Source organism: Gymnoscopelus braueri (genome assembly GCF_963280865.1).
Source record: "Gymnoscopelus braueri genome assembly, chromosome: 17".
Lineage (NCBI taxonomy): Eukaryota > Metazoa > Chordata > Actinopteri > Myctophiformes > Myctophidae > Gymnoscopelus > Gymnoscopelus braueri.
The window spans coordinates 13,628,091-13,652,175 of NC_137617.1; the positions used below are offsets into that span (position 1 = coordinate 13,628,091).

Sequence of the window (24,085 nt, forward strand, 5' to 3'; positions counted from 1 at the left end):
TCTCCCTCCCCCCACCTAGGCCAACTGAGCTCCAACACCGTGGGGGAAAGCAGGGTCCCCCCCCCCCCCCAATGGAATGAATAGTCACTGTTCTCTCTCTGCTCTGCCCACAGGACAGCAGAAACCCCTGCGTGTAGTATAGGCTAAAAGCCACAACCCTAAGACGAGAAGTCTCCTTAGTTAGAGTTTTGACCCACCACCCCCTTTCCCTGAACATTTTGAATAAAGACTATTTAAGTTATACCACGTCTGACTCTGTGTTTCCTATTTTATTGTGAATCTCACCTCCACTACCCCTGGGTTGCCACACTACTTACAGTACACCTGCCTGATCTGTAGGCTATATTTAGTAACCTGTTGGAAAGGAAATGGATATTTAAAAGCATTAGAAAAATGTTATGAATAGTGTGATTGCCCACCTTTTTACCTTCTACTCGTGTAGGAGAAAATAATAATTATGATTGTTACTAATCATTTCATGTACTGTATGTTTTTTTTTCCTTCTAATTGTTTGCTTTCAATTTCACATTTTCAGTGAAATCCTGCCAACTACATCACATGGCCTGTTCCTTGGAGGAGTTGATGCAGAAAGAAGTGTAGCTTGTTTTTTATTTCAGTTCCTAGTTCCTACATTGACATGGGGATAGTATATTAAGTCCTACTATATCGAGTCATAAAATGAAGTTATAAAATACTGTAGTTAAAAAAACAATGAATGTTTTGTTCTTGTTGGCCTAATTTGTTCACAGCACAATGTTTTTTTATTTAATTGATTGGTGTTTGTTGAAATAAAAACATGGCATGTAAGTGCAATTGTAAAAAAAGAAAGTGTCATTTGTTATCCCTGGGTCACGCAGCTCAAAACAAAACAGAATGCGGTTCACAAGTATGGGGCTCAACCTATAATTAATCTGATATTCTTCATGCCATGAGTGTACCGTGGTATTTTCTCAAACTTAATTCAGCTTAATATCAAAGAGGAGGAGCTGTGGTCATAATACAGCACTGTTTGAGAAACTAGTTGAAAACCTTAAAGTCACCTTTTTTTAATGTAAAGTCCAAAGTGAGTACAGCTAAAGCAATTTATTAAACAGGAACTTTTATATTTCTGGTTGACAAAAAGTGCAACAGTTTTGGTAATCTAAAACTAAGAAATGACAGATGAAAATAAATGGTATGACATTTAATGACATTACTAAGGCTAACTAAACATCTCTCTGTTTGCTCTCAATGAAATAAAATGTGGTTAACAAAATAAACATTTTCCAACAGGTTTAAAATAATAACCTAAATCATAGTTGAGTCATAATGAACCTGCCACCTCTCCCTTTAACTTCAAATATGACCTCAAACTTTTCATTAGTGTGAAAGGCCTGGTGGCGCAAGAGTAAAGTTGAGGTCTCACAACCTGAAGGTTGAGGAGTTTGAATCTTGGTCCCGGAGGATCTTTATTTTTGGTCCTTGTAAGGCGAGAAGCGTGGAGGCAGCCCTATCTAGCGTTCCTCCCTCCTCATGCTCTCTTTTACCTCCAGGGGGGAGAGGGAGGAGCCCACCTCCAGAGGGAGGAGCATGTACAGAGCCCACCTCCAGAGGGAGGAGACTAAATCTTTTGCATATTATTTCTTTTTAGAGGGAGGAGCTTCAGAAATGTGCATATTAATGAAAGTGATTTTTTTTCTTACTAATTATTATTTAACATTATTGATTGAACAGAAATGGCAGTTATCACATTTGTATTGAGACAGTTGAATTTTAAGCAAGTTTTTTTTTATTTTTAGATTGGATGTGATGCATCGTGACACATTTTAACCTTTTTTTGTTTTTTGTTTTTTTAGTTTTGATGGCAGTTTTAGTATTGTATTGATTTGCTTGAGCTTTGAACCTTCGACCTTGAGTTTATAATCCCCTGACTTTTAGGTTGCGCCATGCTGGCACAGCAACCACAACTGGGAATGAAATACTTAACCTTTTAGAATTTAGGTTGAGAATGGAAGACAGAAAATGTTCCCTGCCGGTCTTGAACCACCAACCTTCGGTTTTCAAAGCACCGTCATTTCCTCTGTGCTACAGAGACATGGGAGGATAGGGGACAACAAAGTTCTTAACCTGATAGGATTCAGAAGCACACATGTGCATTTCCGTAAGTTCTGCCTTTCAACTGACCGTTTCATTGCATCCACAATGTTGGGAGAAGACGTCTACAGCTTTCTTTTCAATCAAAAAGTAACCATAATTGAACAGGTTGTTTCCATTTAGGTGGAGAGTGAAAGACACAAAATGTCCTTTACCAGTCTTGAACCACAAACCCAGGCAACCGATTACTTGTTGGGTGTGAAATCTCAATGTCCATTGTGTAGCTCAGTCGGTAGAGCTCTCGCCTTCAAATCACAAGGTCATGGGTTCAATCTCGAGCACCGCCAAATTAGGCCAACAAGAGTGGAAGCACAACTTGTGTAAATACTGGGACTTGATGGTGGATGTGGCGCTCATCCCTCAGCAATCCATCTCCCAGGGGGTTTAGCGCATTGTCCCTAGGACAGACAATGGCTGATACCGACAATAAACCTCTCCGGACTTACTCATTCAAGGTACAATCTTTATTAACACCATTAACCTTCCTTTTATGTCCCGACAGCTTAACCTCACGACTGACACAGCTCTGGGTAGGCAACCCGGCACTTTTCTAGTTGAAACTGTGGCATAATTACAGTAATATGCCACATATAATATATAGTAATGTTTTTCTTTTCACCATTGAGTTAATAGAGCCTGCCTGCTTGCTCAGGTTGAATCTTCAGGTCAAAATTCGTGTCAGATCCTGTGTCTAGGTGAAACATGACCTTTGACATGATCTAAATGTCTCAATAGAAGAGCAGGGAGACAAAATACAACCACCCCAATTGTATAAGTTATATTGTATTAACATACTCTACCATACAGATTGGACAAAATTACATTTTATTCATTAGAAAAAAGAGTTACATAGTGCCGCTTTAACCTTGGTGTCCGTTTTGAAATGTTCAAACATTTTTTGACTTTAAATTTTCGCCATTTGTCATACGATGAAGTATATACTGTAGGGTCAAGTGTGATATATTGACAGCTAACGTACCACACATTTTAAAGCCTTGTTTTAGCTTTTATCTAAGTAGATTAGAAGAAATACTAAACTTGGAAGAGAAATGCTCACCTGATTGTATGCTCAGACCTTCCATGTCCTCGTCTAGTGAATTAACCACCGGAATTAACACAAAATATAAGACAAAGATGCACATACTAAGTCGCTTTTATTAATACAGAACTGCATGCTACAGAGACTGTACAGCATAAACATTTATTCATTACAAAAAAAACATGGTTTTTGGAACCATTTAAAATAACAGAGAAAAATAAAATAAACAAACCAAAAAAAATAAAAATAAAATAAAAATAAGAGCATAAAATAGAACAGGAACATCACAGCCGTTAAGGAAACATTCAAACTATTTATCATTAGCATCTTAATAAACCAGAGAAGAAATCGACAGTTTACAGTCGCGTCATGTCAACTACAATGGCACCGAGTGGATGATTCTCTTGTAGTTTTTTTTCTTTTTTTTTTCTTTTTTACAGCCTCTTGCAACATCAACATGCCTATTTTTTCTATCTACCTATATGTAGTAGTGTACTTAAAAGTGGCAGTTTGTGTATTTTTTTGTATTTAATAGTTTTTTTATGAACCTCCTAATATACATAATTTTGGCCCTCGTGGGTTTATACAGTATGATGTCCGTCTTTTTATTAAGTTTAAATTTTTAATATTTGACAATCTGCTACCAAACACATTTGTTATAGCAACATTTATACTACATACATAGCAATCTATGTAACGTCACAGCAAAGAATGGCATTGGAAGAAAAAAATAACCTACAGCGTTGTTAGAGGGGGGAGAAAATTATCACAAAATTTGGCACGGAAAAATCTGTACATGAATCTACAGTCTGCGCGATGTGACTGCGATAAAAAAGAAGGGCTTTAGACATGTTTCCAACTACTGAAGACACGGTACCCACTGTCCCTCGTATTCAAGTTTTCTTTTCTTCTTTTTTGTTTTGTAAAATGGCTTATAGACGCATCTGTTGAAATGACGTTGTGCATACTTCTGTTCATGAGATCTTTACACAGTACGACTGAGTGGAACCCAGGGTTTCAGCAAGGAAAGAAATTAATCTGTCAAAACAACGAAAACAAAAAAAACAAAAACAAAACAAAAACAAAAGATTTTCCTTTTCAAAACCTCCTTGTAAAAATGGGTCATTCATATATATATAAGTCGCTTACCTTAAGAAAAAATATTTGTACAATGTATTAAGAAAAAAAAAATCAAAAAGGGACACGTACAAGATACGACAAGCAATCTCTAAAGCAATAAATACTACTGGTCCTAGCGTTGTGACATTTTGTATTGAACACCCACAACCCTCCCACCCCAAACCTCCCCTCAAGTCCACCCCAACCTCCCATTTGACTCCTCCCCCAAGGTAAACAACAAAAAGAAAAAGACAACGCAATGGAACAATGCATATTTAACACAGTAATCCCCCCCCTTCCCTCCCACCCCTATTATTTCTGTACATTTAAACAAGAACAGGTAACATCACAATTAAAGTTGTTCCTCAGAGAGGTGTCTGCGCAAGCCCCCCCCAAGTACCCTCCCAGGGATCGATAGGTGTCGGTTGATTGGTTCGCAGGCTCGTATTTAATACAAATAATAAAGGAGAACCAACTCTTTTCAAGAAAAAAGGGCTCATTGAATTATCTAGCCTACCTGTTTTATAATGTCTTTTAAACCATTTTGAAGTTGAACTATTCTGGTGTGCTGCTTCAACACTACAAATAAAAAGACAAACAAAATTCATAAAAATTTGGCAGATTCACAAAGCTATACTACAGCTCATTGTATTATTTCTTTATAATAATTATATATTTTTTCAATAATGATGGGTCAAATATTGACCAATGAACTTTTAATAAAAACAATAACAAATCTTTTAAAGCCGTATGGCACAGAAACATAAAAAACAAACCAAGGAAAACGATTGAAGTGAAATTCATCAGCGAGAGAGAGAAAGAGAGACATAGACGGGGCCCGGTAAAGGTGTTTGTTTGTTGAACAGAGCTTTAGAAAAGAAAAGAAAAATAAAGAGCGAGATCTGGAGTAGAGAGAACAGACTATTCTATAGACTTGGTCACGAGCGACAGAGGCTGCTGGGCCGTCGTGGAGCTGGGGTGAAGCGAGTGGGAATGACACATCGACGCCAACGGCCGGCCCAGGGACGGCGCCACCGAGGAGGAGCCCCGCTGCCGCGAGGACGAGACGTCGCCGCGCTCGTGGGCTCCGTTGTGGGAGGAGGCGCCGCCGGGCGTTTTGCGGCCCGCCGCCGAGTTCTCCATCTGAACCAAAGATGGCGGAGGAGGCGGTGGGGGAGGAGGCCCGACTAGGAGGTGGTGGTGGGGGGGGTGGAGTGTCTGGTGGTGGGCCGGTTTCATAGTCAGTGAGAGAGGTTGCATTTGTTCAGTCTGAGGTCTGGGCTCTTTCGAGGAAGGGGAAGGAGCCACGGAGGAGGAAGGGGAGGAAGGGGGGGAGTCTAGTAAGCTTCCGTCCGAAGAAGGAGGACTGGCACAGCTGCCTTCACCTTGGATGTAGCGAATGCACTTTTTTTTTCTCCTGGAGCGGGGACCAAGGCGAGAAGAAACAAAAAAAGAGAAAAGAGTCTTTTAGCATCAATGTCTTGAAATCTAACAAAAACACACAAAAGGCTTTGGCGGCAAAGCTACTTGAATGCACCGCGCTTTGGTAGATGGGCCGATTTACTGTCAGATCTAACGTGCGCATTCAGATGGTGATTGCTGCCGTTTTTTGTTTTGTTTGCTTTGTTCAGGTGCATTCAAGTAGCGTTGGGAGCCTTCATGAAGGCAATAACGGTCACTAAAGGTCACCGTCAGGTTCCCAATATCCCCCCAACCCCCTACTGAACAGATAGACAGACAGACAGACAGACAGACAGGAAGGATCAGACAACAGGAAAGTGCCACGAGAAGAACCAGGAGAGACACAATGAGGATGAAAGGAAGCGATGAAAATGAGCAGTTTTTTTGTTTGTTTTTTACCACTTTCACCCTGGCGTCCCTATTATGGACCCGTCATTATAAGCGAAAATGTGAAAACATTTAAAAGAATAAGCGCTGCATTGCAATGTCTGGGGAGCCTGTAGATCGTCTATTTCCGCTAGCCGTCGTACGACGCAGTATATTGGGTTTAAGTGGTTAACGAACACCCTTTATGAATGTGTATCGACTACATGTAATTCTTGGCTAATCTAGTGCGCTCGTCTCGGCTGGGTGAGCAACCTGAAGTTAGGGCCCCCCCCCCCCCATCTCATTGGCCTCTCTCTCTCTCTCTCCATCTCTCTACTAGCTCTCTCTTCTCCCAGGGGAACCGAGTTTGTATGCGAGGCTAAAAAGTCAACAAGATCCACACACTACCTCGTATCTTGTCCCCCCAAAGACGTGAATGCGTGCACGCGGGGTCACGGCATTGTGTTTGCATTTCTCGCTTCGGGTCGGGACCCCTCCCCCTCCCCTCCCCCCCTGTCTGGCGTTGCCCGGGAGCCAAACCCATCCCCTGCTCCGTGGAACCGAGCTCCACAATGCAACTACACCGCAGGGGGTGGGTCGGGGTGGTGGGGGGGAGGCCAGTTTTAGAGAACGAAGAAGTAGAGGGGATTGTGCTTATCGGCGGTGGCTGTGTTCTGAATGTTGTGCTGAGATTTGGTTAAAGGGGGAATCTCTGCCCAACTCATCTTTATCCTGACCTCTACATTGACCCTCCCCCTCCTCTCCTTTCTGTCTGTCTCCCTCTCTCTCTCTGCTCCATCACAAGGATGCCTGAAGGCCATGTGTAGTTTAAGACGGCTAGCTCACAGGGACAGGCAGCGCGGGAGGAAAAGAAAGAAAAGACAAGAAAAGCTAAGGTGATCCAGAAATAATGGGAGAACAAAAGAAGTAAGAGTAGAGCCGGACGGAGGCCTGTGGAATTCTATGTGTGGCCGTTCATTTCAGGGTAAGGCCTGTTTCTCAAGTCATACCCCTGCCTGTACTGTACTAAGTGTCGCACGGATACGTGTGAGGTTGAGGCGAATGACAGGATAAGTGGAGATTAAAAAAAAAAAGAGAGTGAGAAAGAAAGTAACGATACATTGACACTGAGAACTCACGACACCGTGACGGCATGCATGGAAGAATGGGAGAGGAGCATGCATTCCTGATAAGCCGGACAAATTATCCAGGAGTGCAGGCACACAACACGGAAGACAACAGGAAAACACGGAGAAAGAGGCGAGGGATGAGGGAGTGGAGTGTGCCGGGCTTTTAAGTGCTTTGTACGTTCCTAGCATTGTGAGCTGGAGTGTATTGATTGTCCTTTACCGGAGCAAAAAGCTATCAGTTTGCCCGCGCCCGGCTATACGTCTTGTTCTACGGTGTCTTCCGAGTGATAAGTGCCTGTCAAACTGCTACAAATGAGCTAATATCCATTTTTTAACAGACGTATCGATTCATAACATGTGCCCGTGCACGTTTATTGATTTCTCCTCTCTGGTCTCGGGGGGGAATTACACCAGATGCATCTTTTAGGAAATGGAGCCCGGTGAGGTCTTTTAACCTCTCGGCTTCCAAGACGAACGCTGAATTACGAGGCTCTCCCATCGCCCTGGTCTGTCTTGACTCTTGCCTGGCTCTCCATCATTTCCCGTGACTGCCTAAGGAATATATATCAGCTGGAATGGTGTATCGCTAACATCACTATGTCGAAGCGATGGCGTGTAAGACGGCCAATCAATGACAGGCCGCATGCTGAGTCATTTTCACTTCAAATGTTCAGAGATCGTAAAAAAAGAAGATGAAAGGAAACGGTTAAAAATAAAAGCGGCTATTAATTTGACTCACCTGTCCCTGAACAAAAACGAATACCGCGGCTCAAAAATGGGCTCATAAATTGTGAATGAGCTCTTCATTTTTGACGTACAAAACCATCTTAACTGGATCCTGATACTTGAGGCTTATTCAAATAAATCATTACAAAAGAAACAGCCCTGAGATACGAAGCATATCAGGTTTTGCATGCCCCTGATGTGCAATACCGAACGATGTGTGGTAAATGGTTGAAAGTCATGGAGAGAAGAGCGAGGAAACAGTGGGTGGGGGGGTGTTCAGTGGTGAGGGCGCAGTGCAAGCCAGACACAGAAAAGGGTATTACTTAGCAGAAACAAATACCTACCATGAAAATATTCCCAATTCAAAGACTGCTTGTGTCAGAACAGAAAGACAACAGGTAGGGACTAAGTAAGGGTTATTAGAGAGGAAGTTTGGAGGAAGACAAGGAGGAGGAAGAGGAGGAGAAGGAGAAGGAAGAGGGCATAGAAAGAGAGTGTCACTGAACGGGCCCTCTGAGGAAGCAGGGCCAGGTTTGTAAAGCACGACATGGTTATTTCAAAAAAAGGGCGCCAATTAGGACATACTACTGTACATGACAGTGGAAATATATCTACTGCCTGGCTAGAAAATGGATTTGGACCAAAACTGTTGGGACCATGAGAATGAATGTTTTCACTGTATTAGTGTATTAGATTAGCCATGTGTATTAGATGTGTATTAGATTAGCCATGCTGTAAATCACTGTTTCTCAAAATCCGGTCCAGGGCATGGATCCTTATGGGTCTGTAACTCTGAGAGTGTACAATTTTTCTTCATCTTAGGGACCCCAATCTACACAGTACAATTCAACAGATGGAACCATAAGAGTACCTCTTTTGGTTCTATTTGTACACTCTCAGAGTTGACCCCCTGGTGGTCCCAGGACCCGGAATTGAGAACCAGTGCTGTAAATGGCGGCTAGACACCGGATCAATGTTTATCTCCAAAAGTCATCTCGTTTTGTAAATCCATTTTCTGCCATGGCGGGCTTAAAAACCTTGTCGTGGGTTTGAAAAAGGGATTGAAAAGCAGTTGCACTGCGTGAGGGGAGGTTTACAGTGTGGAAAGCCCTCCTTGGTTAAGGGGGGGTGGGGGAGACAAAAAGGAGCAGAGCAGTTTGCCATATGTTACCACATTGAAGGAGAGACACACGTTTTTTTGTTGTTGTTTGCTCTAGATAGAATATATCTGTACAAGTAATCAAGGAGGGGAGAAGGAGGCTGCTCATTGTGTCTGGGCCTCCTCTCACAGATACTTAACGGGAGTTATACCTGCATGGTTTGCACCATAAACTCAGCTGGTCAAGCCCGAACAAGGCACGACACTTCTTTGGGGTATTTGCATCTGTTAGCCAAAGAGGTAGGACAACGAACACACGTACGTACATACACACATACACACACACAGAGACACAAAACGAAAAACAAAAACGAGAAAGAAAAAAAGAAAACGGACACGTCATTGCACAGACACAAACACGTGGCCAGGGCTTAGGTTTAGGCTGGTTGACACTGGGACATCCTCCGCAACATTTTTTTTGACCAAGCCATCATCACGTCAACTCCTCCGCCGACACTGCCATGTCTGGATTCCTCACCATCCTTAAAAAAGGGGGGTGGGGGGGGGGCTTACAGTTTGGTCCTGTAATCAAACCCACTCAGTGAAAATCTGGAGTGCCAATCCAACTGTGAAACTGTAGGCCGCGAGGGTCCATTTTCACACTTTCAGTTAGATTGGACGCCCAGGGTTTGGTCGGAGGGCGGGCTTTTTCTATTTGTTGCACAAACAGACCCAACATTCATTCCATACACACCCTTCTTCCCAAAAAAAAAGGCGTAAGAAGAACCCCGCCCCTAAAACAAAACAGAATCATACTGGTTGGCACCTACGTATAAAAAGAGGCAAAGCTAGACTGGCAGGGGGGCGTGGCTGGAGGAAGCCGAGAGGTGATGGTGATAGCCTGGCCGGACAAGATGGAACAGACAAACCGTTGGGCAGGTAGAAGGGAGGAAGGCAGCGACAGAGAGAGAGAGAGAGAGAGCGGAGGAGAAGGAAGAGGACGAGGAGGAGGGAGGAGGAAGAGGAGGAGGATCGTCCCAGCGTACAGTGCAACCCAGCCTTCGCCTGGCCCCCGGCCGGTGCGGGCGGACACCGTACACACCTGCATGGGCCACACCAGTTATTCTGTTGGTCGAGGCCAAAGCGCGCTCGACACTTCTTAGGAGCGCTCAGGTCTGATGAGGTAATAACGGGGGGGGGGGGGGGGGGGGGTAAGGGAGGAGGGGAAGGGGACGGGGAAGCCAGCACAGAGGAGGAGAAATGGAACCAAAAACAGGGGAAGAGGGAAAAAAATCAAATAAATAAATAGAAGATAAGAAATAAAGGGGAGAAAGAATAGACACCGGTAAATCTGTGAAGCTTTTGCTGTGGCTTATTCAGCTAAATTAATACCCCCCCCCCACCATCATCCCATCCCCAGTGTACATACTAGATGCAAGCCATTGTCAAGAGATATCAAGTATGCCTTTTTTTAAAGAGAAAATGCACAGACTGTCAGAAGACACGGGTTAGTGTGTGTTTTCAGACGTTAGGGAAATCAAAATGCAGGCAAAAAGGCTCAATTCGTAAGTGTGCAAACGAGTCAAAGCAGTAGCTTTTTTTTTCAATCATGTGATCTAGAACTCTGATTGGAAACAAGAAATCAAAAAGTAGTAGTGCTTATTTGTTAGAGCGAGCATACAAAAGGGGTTGGGGTGGGGGAGGGGGTTGAATGCACTGCATTGCTTTAAAAGCTAGCTGTTGTCAAAGCTGTGTTATTTGAAAAAAAGGTTCGGGTTCAAGGTGGCAAGAATAAGCAGTAATAGAAGGCTGTTTCAGATAGCAAGGGAAAATAATCTAGTCCTCAGGACCTGGTATCAAACAGCCCACAGCATCACTGACCACGACAGGAACTGTGTGTCACCAGTGGACCTCCAGTCTGTAATGGTAGTCATTATCAGACGGAGATCGCGGTGACAAGAGTCAAAAAGTTAGGCTTCATTTGCACCTCGTCGTGTGACTCTTTCGACAAGTGCCGTGACTTGCTTCGCCACTCTGTTCAGTTGACAATATGTCATTTTTTGTCAAGCGAAAGAGTCGTGAAACAAGGCACAAAATGAGCCTTTAGAATGTTGTGCAGTGCTGCAGGTGTTTGAATCTGGTTCTAGTCTGATTATAGACAGTTTTAAACAGAGGGGGTAGGCCAAATTCATGCTGGCCTATTAGAGTAGGCACAAGCACAGCTACAGAAAGCATATAGATTAAGGAGGTTTACCCTGACATCATAAGATCATAGTTCACAAGCTAGCTTTAAACCATTTTTAAACCTGGGGTCCCTATATTGGGCCAAGTCATTATAGGCGAACATTTTCAAAATAATTGCGGTAATAGCCGATCTACAAGCTCACAATTGGAGTTGTGAGCATGTAGATTGGCTACTATCGTTAATCATTCTATGAATAAGTATATAGGGCTTAGCTAACTCCTTCAACTAATGTCAATAATAGCAATAATTTTAATCAAACATAACCTTTCCTAAAACCAAAAACAAACAATAGCATTATTTTTTTTTAAAGAAAAGGCAGCAAACAAAAGCAAATAGAAACATTATTTCAAAAAATTGTAGCATTTAAGCTTAAGACTGCTCTCATCATTCTACAACTGGCACATTCACGGATACATAAATACACATGAATTAAGATAAGAAGGAATAAAACATTAGTTAGTAATTTAATACTCAAAATGACATTAGCACCTGTAATCGGAGGGAGTGAAAGGCAAGGGTTTGGAAAATATTCTCTGTGTTCTGAAAAAAAAGAACAGATAGAGAGGCCTTCAAGAAGCGATCCGTCACCCAGAACGAGAACGCAGAACACATGTAGACAAAAAAAAAAAAAGATCGACATTTTAGTCCTCGTCAACTCACAACATGATCAGAAAGAATAAAAAGGATGGATAAATAGCAGCATTAAGCAAACCTCCTTAATTTTAAAAGACGTGGGTGTGATTTAGTTTATGTTGATATTAAAAGCATGCGTGAAGGCAAGCGGAGGGGGGTTAAGGGAGGGAGCAGGGGGGGGGCAGGCAAGCAGGCACACACATATGCATGCACATCTACGCACACACACACACACACACACACACACACACACACACAGTACAAGCACAATCTATCTGCAGGGTACAGGCATGATAATACGGAACCACGCACGCACGCACACAACACACATACACTCGCGTGCGCACGCACACACACACACACACACACACACACACACACACACACACACACACTGGCAAACGTTAATGGCTCTCACAATGCTTAGATTTCACATTCTCAAAACACACGGTATCACAGTATCACAATGCTGGGGGCAAAGGGGGAGGAGGGAGAGAGGGGGGGGGGTGTCAGAGGGGAGGTGAGGTGGAGTTGGGAGGGGGAGTTAGGAGGGAGAGAGGGGAGGGGGTGGGGTTTGGGGATCATGCATATTCAATTATTATTAGCTGGGGAAGACTTGGGACGGATGGGGGGGGGGGGGGGGTTACAAGCAACTCTACCATGTAAATATTGCATTGGGTAGCATAACTACATTCAAAAACATCATAATAATAATGAAATAAAACAACAACACACACATACACACACTTGAGCCAGGCACAATAATACCATAAGAAGCTAAAAATGAAACACAAACCATAGCTAGTCTTTAACCACTTTAACCCTGGCATCCCTAATTTTGGGAAAGTCGCTATAGACGAAGATCTCCCCAAAATGTTTTGAAGACAGCTGGTCTACAAGCTTTGCACCGCAATGTGCTGTGTGTGAGCTTTTAGATCAGCTAATTCTAAAAACATATTTTCAAAACATTTTTGGAAAACAGGGCTCAAGTGATTAAAGCTGCAATCCGTAACTTTCATGTTCTATCCAAGATTCAAAACCCAGGTCCCCCCACACAAGTGCCTAAACTTGACCTTCAAGCAGTACCACTTGTCGACCACTAGTGGTCCTGCCCGACCACAGTATTCTATAAAGAGCAGGGAGACCAAACACCAAAAGTAACATTTTATTCACTAAAACAAAAAGTTATGGATTGCAGCTTTATGACATGTCACATATGGCTGACACATGATGGCAGTCTCCTAACATGGGAGATAATTGAGGCTTGCTTACCATTGCCCTCTGCTTGCTGCTTCTCCCTTTTTCTCTTCTTCTTTTTACCCTGGTTACATGCCAAAAAAATAGAAAGAGAAAAGAAAAAAAAAGAAGATAGTAACAGACAAGAACCTTAGTTATTATATTGTAGAAGAGCCTACCACAAACATCCTAGTGTTTACTTATTTGTTTTATCATTCTTTCTTTCGCCTCTGTCTGACTTTCTGAAATGTATTTTCTGCCCTCTGGTTTACAACAGCCACAGCAGGCCAGCATTGAATGTTCCCTTCTCCGTCTTATTTTTAATGTTTTTTTCTTCTTTTGCTGCCGGTCTTTTGTCTTATTTCTTCATCTTTTTTTTGAGACATCATGGGCTCTAGTCCTGTGTGTATGTGTGTGTGGGAGACAAGATTTCTCTGGGCTCCACTGGTTAACCACATGCAGCCTGGCGCCCCTATTCTGGGGGCAAACATTCGAAATAAATAGCACATCTACAAGCTCACAATTTGTGAGCCTGTAGAGCAGCTATTTTTGGCGTAGATACTTGGTGTAGAGGGAAAAAGTAAAACAAAGGTAAACAAAGCATAATAGGTTTTAAGGATTCAACTTGCTCCAATACTGGACACAAAATTATGAGCCTTCCCACTCATTTGTATTGTTTATAGCTTCTGCAGCAGAGCTATGCATCCTGAACGATAGTGGCTAATCATCAGCATAACTAGCTAGCTTTATCTTGCGGTGGATGGTATCGCTGCGAGCCAAGGGCACTCTCATATTCTTTGGTGTTTCGCCTTGATTGCGCTTAAACCCTAACATATAACTTCACTAAAACTATACCTAAACCTAACCCTAAACTCACAAACACTATGCTTAACCCTAAACTCACAGAAATAATGCCTAAACCAAACCTCAAAACCCTGTCCGCCTGGGCGAAACACCAAAGAAAGATGCTCACCCGCGAGCCAAGGTGATGGTCGAGAGTGCGATGAAGGAGAGTGCCGCCATTAATCTTGCAGTGGATGGTATCGTGGATGGTATGGTATGTGCCACTAGTACAGTTAAGGACTTTTGGGGACTTTGTCAGGTCTCAAAAGATCCAAGGAGACTATCAGTCTGAGGAAGGGGGTTTGGGGCCTGCTAACTAAAAAGTCAAAAACTATTGTTCATCGAGTAAGGGAGCCATTACGACTTGTAAACTTCAAAACTTACATAGTTATCTCGTGCTGACCAGCCGGGGTACAGCTGCATGTGAAGCTGTCGTTCTTTCCTGGCCAACTCGTAGTACTTGGCCTGTTCCTCTCGTGATAGCGCATGCCACTGTGGATCGACACAAATGACAGAAAAGAATGATTTTTCTTTCCTTTTCTACAAATGATTTATTTTATGGTGTGGAATTTGTGTTTGCCGTTTTCAATATCGTCTAAGTTTACAATTAAGCGGCCATTTTTGGTGGAGAAGTAAGACTGGAACAGAGTGTTTACCCTCCGTCCCAGGATCTGGTTAATGGCGGCACTCTCCTTCAGCGTACACTCGGCCACCACCTTGGCTCGCATTTCCTTCATATAGAGCATGAAGGCGTTAAGTGGCTTCTTTATGTGGGGCTGTTTCTTCTTCTCCTCCTCTTTTTTCTGGTCGTGTTTCCTGTTGGCAGAGGACGGGACAGTTAGCCACGGTAAAAGGCCCGCAGTTCAGCTGCGTGAATAAACGAGCGCGGTGTCGGTAGGAGGCGCTAGTACTCACGAGTTGAGTGAGCTGATGTCGCTGTGGGACGACTCCTGCTTGACGTTGGACGTGACGATGGCCGGGTGTGGGATGCCCGTGGCGTGCAAACTATGGTGGGGGGGGACCATGTGCGGGGGGAATCTGGAGGACAGGAAACTGCGTAAATCGTCAGAGTGGTCACGGCCGGGTGAAATGGGGAAATGAGACACAAACATGTATGTTATACACACAAGACTCAACATTGTACACTTTCTCAATCTCAATTTATTTTTTTAAATAACAAAAATAAAAGACCTACAAGCTCACAACGTGTCGCGACACGGCGTGTTGTGAGTTTGTAGATCGTCTATTTTCACTATTTTGCAACAAAGTATATTTAGGCATTGTATATCTAAGTGGTCAACAATGGCCGGGGCTTCAACTCCGCTCTGCTGTGTTTTCTCGAAAGGAATTCTCGGTCCCAAGATCGAGACGCTTTTATGGATTCCTTTCCAGGGGAACGGACTTGGACCCCGGCCGCAAAGACAGTAACACTTGAACCATGCAAACATGTACGTGTACAGTCAATGTTTATGGCTGGAGCCTAAATTGTTATTCACAAGCAAAAATCAAGTGTGAATTTCCGTTTTTGGAAAGTGCAGTTTGTGCAAGTCTTGCATTTACAAGATAGGGTCCAGCCAATAGAATTATACAAGGCACGCATACATTTTCAGTAATTCACACAAACAATTATAGAAAACCATCACATTCACAGGTCACTATGGAACAGTTGTATTGTGTGGCAGCAAGAAGGGGCAGCTGAAAGCGTAAGAATAAATCTCACAGGCCATTTGTGAATGATCCAAATTGGTCCTAGACACAACCCTCCTCATCATAGTTAAAAGGTGCATGGTTTACATGTCTACGGCACCTTTATCCAAAGTGCTTTAAAATGTGTCTTACTTTCTCCCACTCACTCAAACATTCATACCAAGCTACCACCCTCATTGGAAGCAGTTAGGTGTACAGTTGCTTGCTCAATGACACTTTGACACAAAGTCAGAAAGAGCCAGGAACCCCTAACTGCTCCTCACGAGCAGGTCGGTGCCTTGCATGGTTTCCTCCACCATCGATGTGTGAAGGAATTACTGGGTGAACGTAACACACATTATAAAGCTCCATGCTTAAATGTGCTATAGAAATGCAGGCCATTTACTACTCGAAAAGAAAAATAATGAAAAATAGATTCATAATAACAATAATAAACAGATTTGGAGGCTGTACTTGGATCAACACTATCCATGACCTTTTATCTATCCATTTTTTATCCGTGTATTTCTCCAAACATCTTTGATCCTTCACCCGTCACAGCTTCCCTGAAACACTGGCTATAGATAAACTTCAATGAGTTCAGCTGACATGGACCACCTCTGTGTGTGTGTGTGTGTGTGTGTGTGTGTGTGTGTGTGTGTGTGTGTGTGTGTGTGTGTGTGTGTGTGTGTGTGTGTGTGTGTGCACACACGTGTGTGCTTGCACGCAAGTCACAAGAACGCAATTACACGCTTAAGAGTATTTCAAACTCTGCGTATGTGTGTGTGTGTGTGTGTGTTTACAGTACGTTCGCCTCAGTGACGTGTGACCGTACAGCAATGGCGGAGAGAGAGAGAGAGTAGGATGAAGGAATAGGATATGGGGGGAGGGGGGGGGGGGGGGGTGGGAGAACGGTATTTGTGGGGGGCACGGGAGGGGGAGGAATAATTCGTCTCCTCTCTTTTTTTTAACAGCTCATTATCGGGCTGTGTCTGGCTGCATGGCTCCGAGCCAGAATATAATGATGGGGATAAACTCGCCAGGAACAGCTACTTTCTGTCGGAGGCCATCTCAGGGGAGTGCCAGTGCACTCCCCCCTCAAACTCTCTCTCTCTCCCTCTCTCCCTCTCCTTTCCCCCTGCGCTCCCTTCATCAGACACACTGGTGTTTGTGCCATGTCATCCGCTGATGGGAGGAGAGCGTGGCAGCGCCGGCTGCAGATCGCCCATCATTAGGGCCGCTGTGTTTTCCACCCGCTATCGCTCTCTCTTTTTCTCCTTCCCTCCCTTCCATCCTTCCCTCTCCTCTCTCTATCTCTCTTTCTCTCTGTGTGCACTTGTTAAAATTTCCTCTATTCTAAGATCTGGATTCTTTTTTTTCCTCTCCCACCCACCCCCACCATTCTTCCCCCTCCGCTCCCTCCGCTTGGCCCAGGTTATGGTTTAAACATGACGGCCATCCCTTTGAAGCGCGGGGGCATCACCGCCATCATCATCACCATCATCATCATCATCCGGACTCATCATTGCCGAGCGCCGCACCTTGGACCAATTTAACCAACAGAGAGAGAGAGAGAGACAGCCGAGCAGAGACCCCCACCCCAACACACCCCTTACCCCCGGGCATCAAGGTCTACATCTCAATCTGAAACGTAGCACTGGCTAGTGGAAGGGGATTGGGGGGGGGGGGGGGGTCACAGCAAGGCCCGGTATCAGCCAGGGCCATTTAATTGCCAACGTGAGGCGGGTAGCCCCTCTGCGCCTGTTTAATGTGTAATGACCACGCCAGCGAGAGAGGGAGAGAGGGAGGGAGAGAGAGAGAGATAGGGGAGAGACAGAGAGAGAGGCAGGTTGATGGAGGAGGGGGGGGGGGGGTACATATCAAAGGGCAGGCTTAGGCGTTAAGGGGGCGAGGGGAGGTGGGCTTACATATCCAGCCACCTGTCACAGGGGCTTGAGCGTGCGCACACACACACACACACACACACACACACACAAGATAATGGTCTTGTACTCGTTCCAACCCCATTATCAAAATAATGTCTTTCATTGGCTCTGATGACCGCGTCTGCTCTCCTTGGCTCTGCTCCCCTCTGCTCTTGGAAGGATGTATTTTTTAACAGGACCTGGGTTCTTCCAGGTGTCCAGTGCGGGACCGGGGGCGACGCGAGGCTGCCTCGTTCTCGGAATCCTAATTCAGTTGGACTGTGGCACCGCGGGGACTGGTAGGGAAGCGCTGTTCTCTTGCTAACACCTTGTTCCCTAGCAGACTACAAGTCTACCATCTCTCTCTCTCTCTCTGTGTTGGCTGAGATGTCACTACTATACACGTTGCCTTTTGAAAGCCATCTAATGACTAGGTTATTTTTTCTTTTGCCAATTAGTCGTGTCAAATGGAATGGCGGCACTCCAAAAACACGATTACGATAAAAGAAAAATTAGCAAGACATGGCCTCAGTTTACCTTTTTTTCTTTCATTTTAGATCATCAGGCTTTACACATTATTTTCGGCAAAGAAGCCTCCATCAGAGCATCAATTAGCTATGTCATGGCAACGAGCTGTCAACAAAGCAAATCTGATTAGTTTCGCTCCCCCTACTGGATAAACCGGTTCATTTTATGCTCCATCATAAGGTGGTGTCACGCACCAAACACAGCCAATCCGCAAGCTTGATTGTGAGCTTGTAGATCGGCTATGTCCGTTGCGCAACTCAGTATAAATCAGACATTAGTCGGTGGCCTTGGGTTTTTTTCTGCTTCTTTTGCAGGGACATGCTAAAACCTTCCCTGCTACAGCCCTCCACCTATTCAGCTATGCTAATTCAATTAGGGGGCTCATCACAGAGCATTAGCTCTTCCCCTTGGACAACCCCCCCCCCCCCCCCACCGCACACGCACACGCACACGCACACGCACACGCACACACACACACACACACACACACACACACAAGCAGATTCAATTAGTGGCACTGGAAATAAGATGATCGCAACGTGGAGACTGTCATTAAGGGGCCAAATTAGCGGCCACTTAAGAGCCCAGGTCAGATGGATGCTGCAGCCAGACACCGGCCTCTGAATAGAGCCGCTCGGCGACCCTGTGACCCCCTGAGGTCTGAACGAGCCAGGTGCCAAGCACCATCTCCACAGCAATAATGACATTTGAACCATTAGAAAGGAGAGGGCGGGGGGGGGTTGTCTGTGACATCATAAACCAGAGGTTCTCAAAGTGGGGTCCCTCACGGTTCCTTGAGGGGGGTTTCATAAAAAAAAAAAAAAAACGTTTGAGAACCACCGTCATTAACATAAAATATAAAAACCTAAACTAAACAAAAGAAAACCCAGACAACTTTGTCAAGTTTATGTCAAAGTCAGCATTCTTTCTAATGCACCCGGCCTGTTCCCCCAGCTCCGAGTGCACTTGGCCTTGGACAACACCACGCCCCCATGTGCCTCTCTCCGCTGCCTGTAGCTTCTTTCTATGTGATCCATCAACGTCACCGAGGGTCTCGACGTGACGCCGCCGGGAGCTGCTTTTCCACTCAAGCTGTAATTAAACTGATGCTAGGGCCTTGTCCCTAGACTCCTAACTGTAAACCATGCCTCTTCCAAAAAAAGTCCCCTAGCTGCATCAGCCTCCACAGAGAGGGGAGGGTGTGTGTGTGTGTGTGTGTGTGTGTGTGTGTGTGTGTGTGTGTGTGTGTGTGTGTGTGTGTGTGTGTGTGTGTGTGTGTGTGTGCAGGACCATATGGAATTGTTTGTTTTATTTCCTCGTCGCTTTCGTTTTGTAAAGAGGACATTCGAACCCACAAATCATTGGGCCATTTGTCATCTGTGGTTAACCCGTTCTGGCTTCCCACACAATACAGAGGACCCGTGCCCCCTAGAGGGAACAATATGCAGAGTATACATACAAAAAAAACAGCAATTAATGCACGTACAGACGCGCACACAAAACAGAAACACACACGTCCCCCATGGGTGCACTTATGTCCAGAGCACCACTTGAGCTGGACCCTTAATGGGGCAGAGGACCAAAGCGCTAGCCAAGCGGTGAGTCCCAGCATTCAGTATGTATTGCCTAATTCCACTTAAAAGTGTTTGTTTGTTTGTTTGTGTCTGTCTGTCTCCTCAACTCTCAACAAGGCCGTGGCCTCAGTACATCTCACATCTGCCTGACATGCAGTGGGGGTAAATGTTCTTCAGGGGCCTCATTAGAAACAAATGATAAATATAATTAATATTTGATGCATGCTAGCTGGAAGCCCTCGCTGGAGAATTGGCCTTTTGAACGCACAGACGGGGAGCTCTCCTTAAAGGAGAGGTTGCTGTTGCCGTTCTGTGTGTGTGTGTGTGTGTGTGTGTGTGTGTGTGTGTGTGTGTGTGTGTGTGTGTGTGTGTGTGTGTGTGTGTGTGTGTGTGTGTGTGTGTGTGTGTGTGTGTGTGTGTGTGTGTGTCTGTGTGTGTGAGAGAGAAAGAGACGCCTGTTCACTGGCCTCAGTTTACTCCTTTACAGGGACGTGTGTGTGTGCATGTGTGTGAATGCGTGCGTGCACACGTATGTCTCTCAGGGCTCGACTCACCTTGACATGGATGCGTTAACAGTGAGTGCAGTCGGGTAGGGGTGTCTGAAACCCCCTGTTGTGATTGGATAAACAGGTTGACCTTGCCTGCGAAGGAGGGAGGGGAGGGGTGGGGTGAGGTGAGGTGGTGGGGGGGAGAGAAAAGGAGAGAAGGTAAAGGAACAGAACTGACGGAGGAGAAGAAGGTAAAGCCCTCCGTCTCTCCTCCTCTCCCCATCCAGGGGCCCTTTATTCTCATTTGATCAGGACAAAAATCTAGGGGATTGCAGGCGAGCAGATCAAAGTGAGGGGGAAAACTCTGAACAATTTGAATGCCACAAATCTTGATAGGAGTGGCTAATTAAATTTCATAACCCCGCGCCTCGGTGTCGACAGAGCCGGGGCCCCCGTTCTCCCTGAGCTGGAACTAGGTGTTTTGTTGTGATAATTAAAGACGAAGCGCGGCTCCCTTTTAATGGAGCCGTCACGCTAATTGAGGTCTACACATCCAAAGACAAACAATAATGAATGTAAATTTATACCAAAATAAAGTGCGGGCTGAATCAAAGGGCGCCGGCGCGGCGCTCGGGGCCTCTCCCGGTATTTAGATCGCGGTGAGAAAACATTAAATTAACAGAGCTTAATTTGTAGCCTTTTGTCATATTAACAAGTGTTGACAAGAGTTACCAGGGGAGAGCCCCCATGTGGAATTGTGGGTAAAATACTGGCAATCACGGTTCATTACTCTAATTGGACCATACAGAGACATGCAAAATAGTGTTTGCCATAAAGAAGCCAAGTTGGGGTATGGTGGGGGCCTGAGGTACGTGCAATTTAGCTTCCGAGGGCCCGGGAGTCAGTCAGTGGCTTTTCTGGGTTCAAGGACATGACGTCAGAGACCCCTCTCTGTTGGTACGGTCAACCAGAGCTCTAGAACAGAGCCCGGACCAGTTGAAACAGAGATACTATGTCAGGACGAGGAGGAGAGAGAGAACCAGCTTCAAAAACGAAAAAGCAATACACATATATACTAGTACATTATTATGACAAACTATAATACTTTAACTCATCCATAGAGAACACGTAACACAGTAACATCTTTGCAATTTATTTTCATGTCAGATCGCCATCGGTCTATACCAGTGGTTCTCAACCAGTCGTTCGGGGACCACCAGTGGTCCTTGAGGGGGTTCCAGGTGGTCCCCAGCTAAATGATGGAGAGTTGGTAACCAAATGGACCCTTATAGATCTGTAACTCTTGAGAGTGTAAAATGAAACCAAATGAAACCTTACGGGTCCATTGGTTTCATTTTACGCTGTCATTGCTAAACATCTGCATCATTTAATTAAAGAATTGTTATTTTGATCAACATTTGCCTGTTATCTCTCCTATTGGTATCACATCAATACAGCATGATGGAATTGTGGACAACATCGTATCCAACGATAACAAAATATTCTAAGTTTTGGGTCTGAGAGTCTAAATCTCATCAAATGGTGGTTCCGTGGCTCAAATGCCGAATAAATAATGGAACTTGATATGAAAAAGGTTGAAAACCACTGGTCTATACATTACATGAGCTCCATACTCTTACAGTGAGGTTCTGGAAGCAGCTTAGCTTATAGTCGTTTCACTCCATTTGATGAGCGACTGCAGTAGAAACAGACAGGAAGAATATAGTGTATATATATATATATGTATAAAAAAAGTGGCCGTTACTTACTGTGGTACTAACCATCCTAGCGGATGGGGGATTTGGCCGACTGCGCCTGGCGACAGTGGATAATAAGGAGATATGTCTGGAGGATGTGGTGGCCTTGGGATTCCTGGAGAGAGAGAGAAGGAAATGTGTCATCAGATATCAAATCTCTCTTATCAAACAAATATCTGTCACCGTTCAATATCTGAGCTTCACAACTAGGGTTGGGATCATTTAAGGATTTGAACAATTCCCGGTTCCTTAACGATTCCCTCTTTACGGTCCGATTCCTTAATGGTTCCCTTTAGCGATTCCTATAGGGGCGTTACAAACGGATGCGTTAACTCTCAAGAGTCATGGTGGTCCTTGAAATGTAAAAGTTTGAGAACCACCGGTATTGTAATTGTATAGCAGACGTGGAGTCCACATACCAGCTCTGACAGTGTGATGAAAGCGGTTCCAAATGTGATGGATTGAACCGATTGGATCTGGTTCCTCCCCTGGCTTCCTGGATCCCAAACCCTAATTCACAACCGAACGGGACACCGAGTGCAGACAGAGCGGCTGATGAAGAGGAGTAGGAGGAGGAGCAGGTGGGGGAAGCCCCCCCCCCCCACCACCTCTTCCCCACCTGCTCCTGTTGTGTTCACATGCACACACACACACGGCGCTAAAAATCACGCCACCTGATCAAAGGCCTTTTGAGGCGGCGGTGGCACGTGTTGGGGGAGGGAGGGAGGGAGAGCTTCGGCTCACACCAGCATCGTCTTTCTTGTCGCAATTTGTCTACTGAATCAGAAGATTAACCATGGGAAATAATTGAGGTTTCGAGAAGTGAAGCGAAACACAATAACTGTGATGTAATGTTGACGGTTTATAAACGAGACACGAGTTCGGCGCGCAGGTGGATCCTGCTCTCTCTCTCCGCGTACTGAAGGCATTTCAACGGTTGCAACTTCAATAGTCCAACTTGTCCCTACATTTAACCCATTAAGACCTGAGGCCGATTCCACAAAATGTCTGTTGGTATAATATCAGTGGTTCTCAAACTTTTTCATGTCAAGGACCCGCAAAATTATATGTATTTGGCCGCGGACCCCCATCTCAAAATATTTAGTTCCAGGGACCCCCCAGAAGCAAAGATTTGAGTAACAAATGTTCGCTTTAAATATATATATATTCAAAGATTTGCAAAAATGTTCATGATTTTTCAAAAATAACAAATCTACAAGCTTGTATATCTGCTATTATTGTATATTTTAAGTATAAAATAATGGTTATAGAGGTTCAAATCTAAAATGACATATGCTTTGCCGGTCTAAATGGGTTAACAACGGCGGTGTCCACCTTGGGGACATCGATCAACCAAAATCCACCAAACGTCACCACTTCGCCTTCCACGGCAGCTGAGAGGCAAGAGTAAAGAAACGTCATCAGCAGGCTGTGCTGAATAAAAATGCCTCGAGAAAAAAAGGTTCATGTGACTCTACATGTTCTGCATTAAAAATAACTCTCTTTCATGACAAAGGGAATACTGGATGGGCAGAAAAAGCGTAGCCGGGTAACAAGAGGGACTTTTCTTTGCAAAGGGGCATTCTGTTACATCTGGCCAGCTGTTGCAGCTGTTGCCGGAGTGCAGTTTTGGAAGCCAGTAAGCGGAGCCAGTTGAGCAGTTCCACAGAGCCTAGGTCTGCTCTCACAAATCAGTCCTCGACGGCTAAGCGACCACACCCAGAGTCCCGGAGTTGGAGCCAGGTATGCAACAACAACGAGACGGGGGCCAAGGTTTCCGTCAGTGTTCGACAACGGTTGCCTGTGGAACAGTTTGTGTCCAAAGTGGACATATTTACTAGGCTGCGTCCAAATGTAGCTTTTAAATATGATGAAGACGGCAAAATAAAGACAGGAAATGGGCGAAGCAGACTTTTTTTAAAAGGCCCTCCGATTATCTCTGCCATTACTGTGTTAACCAAGGCAAGTTCTGTCAACAGAAAAGCCCCCGGCGACATTATCACATTGCACCCAGTGTTCCAAGTCCTAGCATAGCTCGTTCATTAATTAAACACTAAGCTCAATTAAGCAGCACCATTAAGCAGTACATTAAACAGC

General features: G+C 44.7%; 1 protein-coding gene across 12 annotated transcripts in view; it reads right to left on the minus strand.

Annotated features, from left to right (window-relative positions):
• Window positions 1–4,637: 4,637 nt before the first annotated feature.
• The window catches only part of tcf7l2 (transcription factor 7 like 2), a 109,194-nt gene continuing 89,746 nt past the window's right edge, over window positions 4,638–24,085 (minus strand). For 2 of the 12 annotated variants that reach the window (XM_080455521.1, XM_080455518.1), the window contains 9 exons: window positions 22,001–22,103; window positions 20,298–20,384; window positions 14,946–15,068; window positions 14,687–14,846; window positions 14,415–14,522; window positions 13,224–13,272; window positions 11,808–11,858; window positions 10,176–10,248; window positions 4,638–5,708 (listed from right to left, as the gene is read on the minus strand). In XM_080455521.1, the coding sequence (XP_080311647.1) occupies window positions 5,213–5,708; window positions 10,176–10,248; window positions 11,808–11,858; window positions 13,224–13,272; window positions 14,415–14,522; window positions 14,687–14,846; window positions 14,946–15,068; window positions 20,298–20,384; window positions 22,001–22,103 (1,250 nt within the window). In that variant the 3' untranslated portion in view covers window positions 4,638–5,212. Of the gene's footprint in view, window positions 5,709–9,285; window positions 9,359–10,175; window positions 10,249–11,807; window positions 11,859–13,223; window positions 13,284–14,413; window positions 14,523–14,686; window positions 14,847–14,945; window positions 15,084–20,297; window positions 20,385–22,000; window positions 22,104–24,085 lie in introns of all 12 variants that reach the window. The other 10 variants (XM_080455519.1, XM_080455511.1, XM_080455520.1 and 7 more) reach the window with 9 other exon arrangements.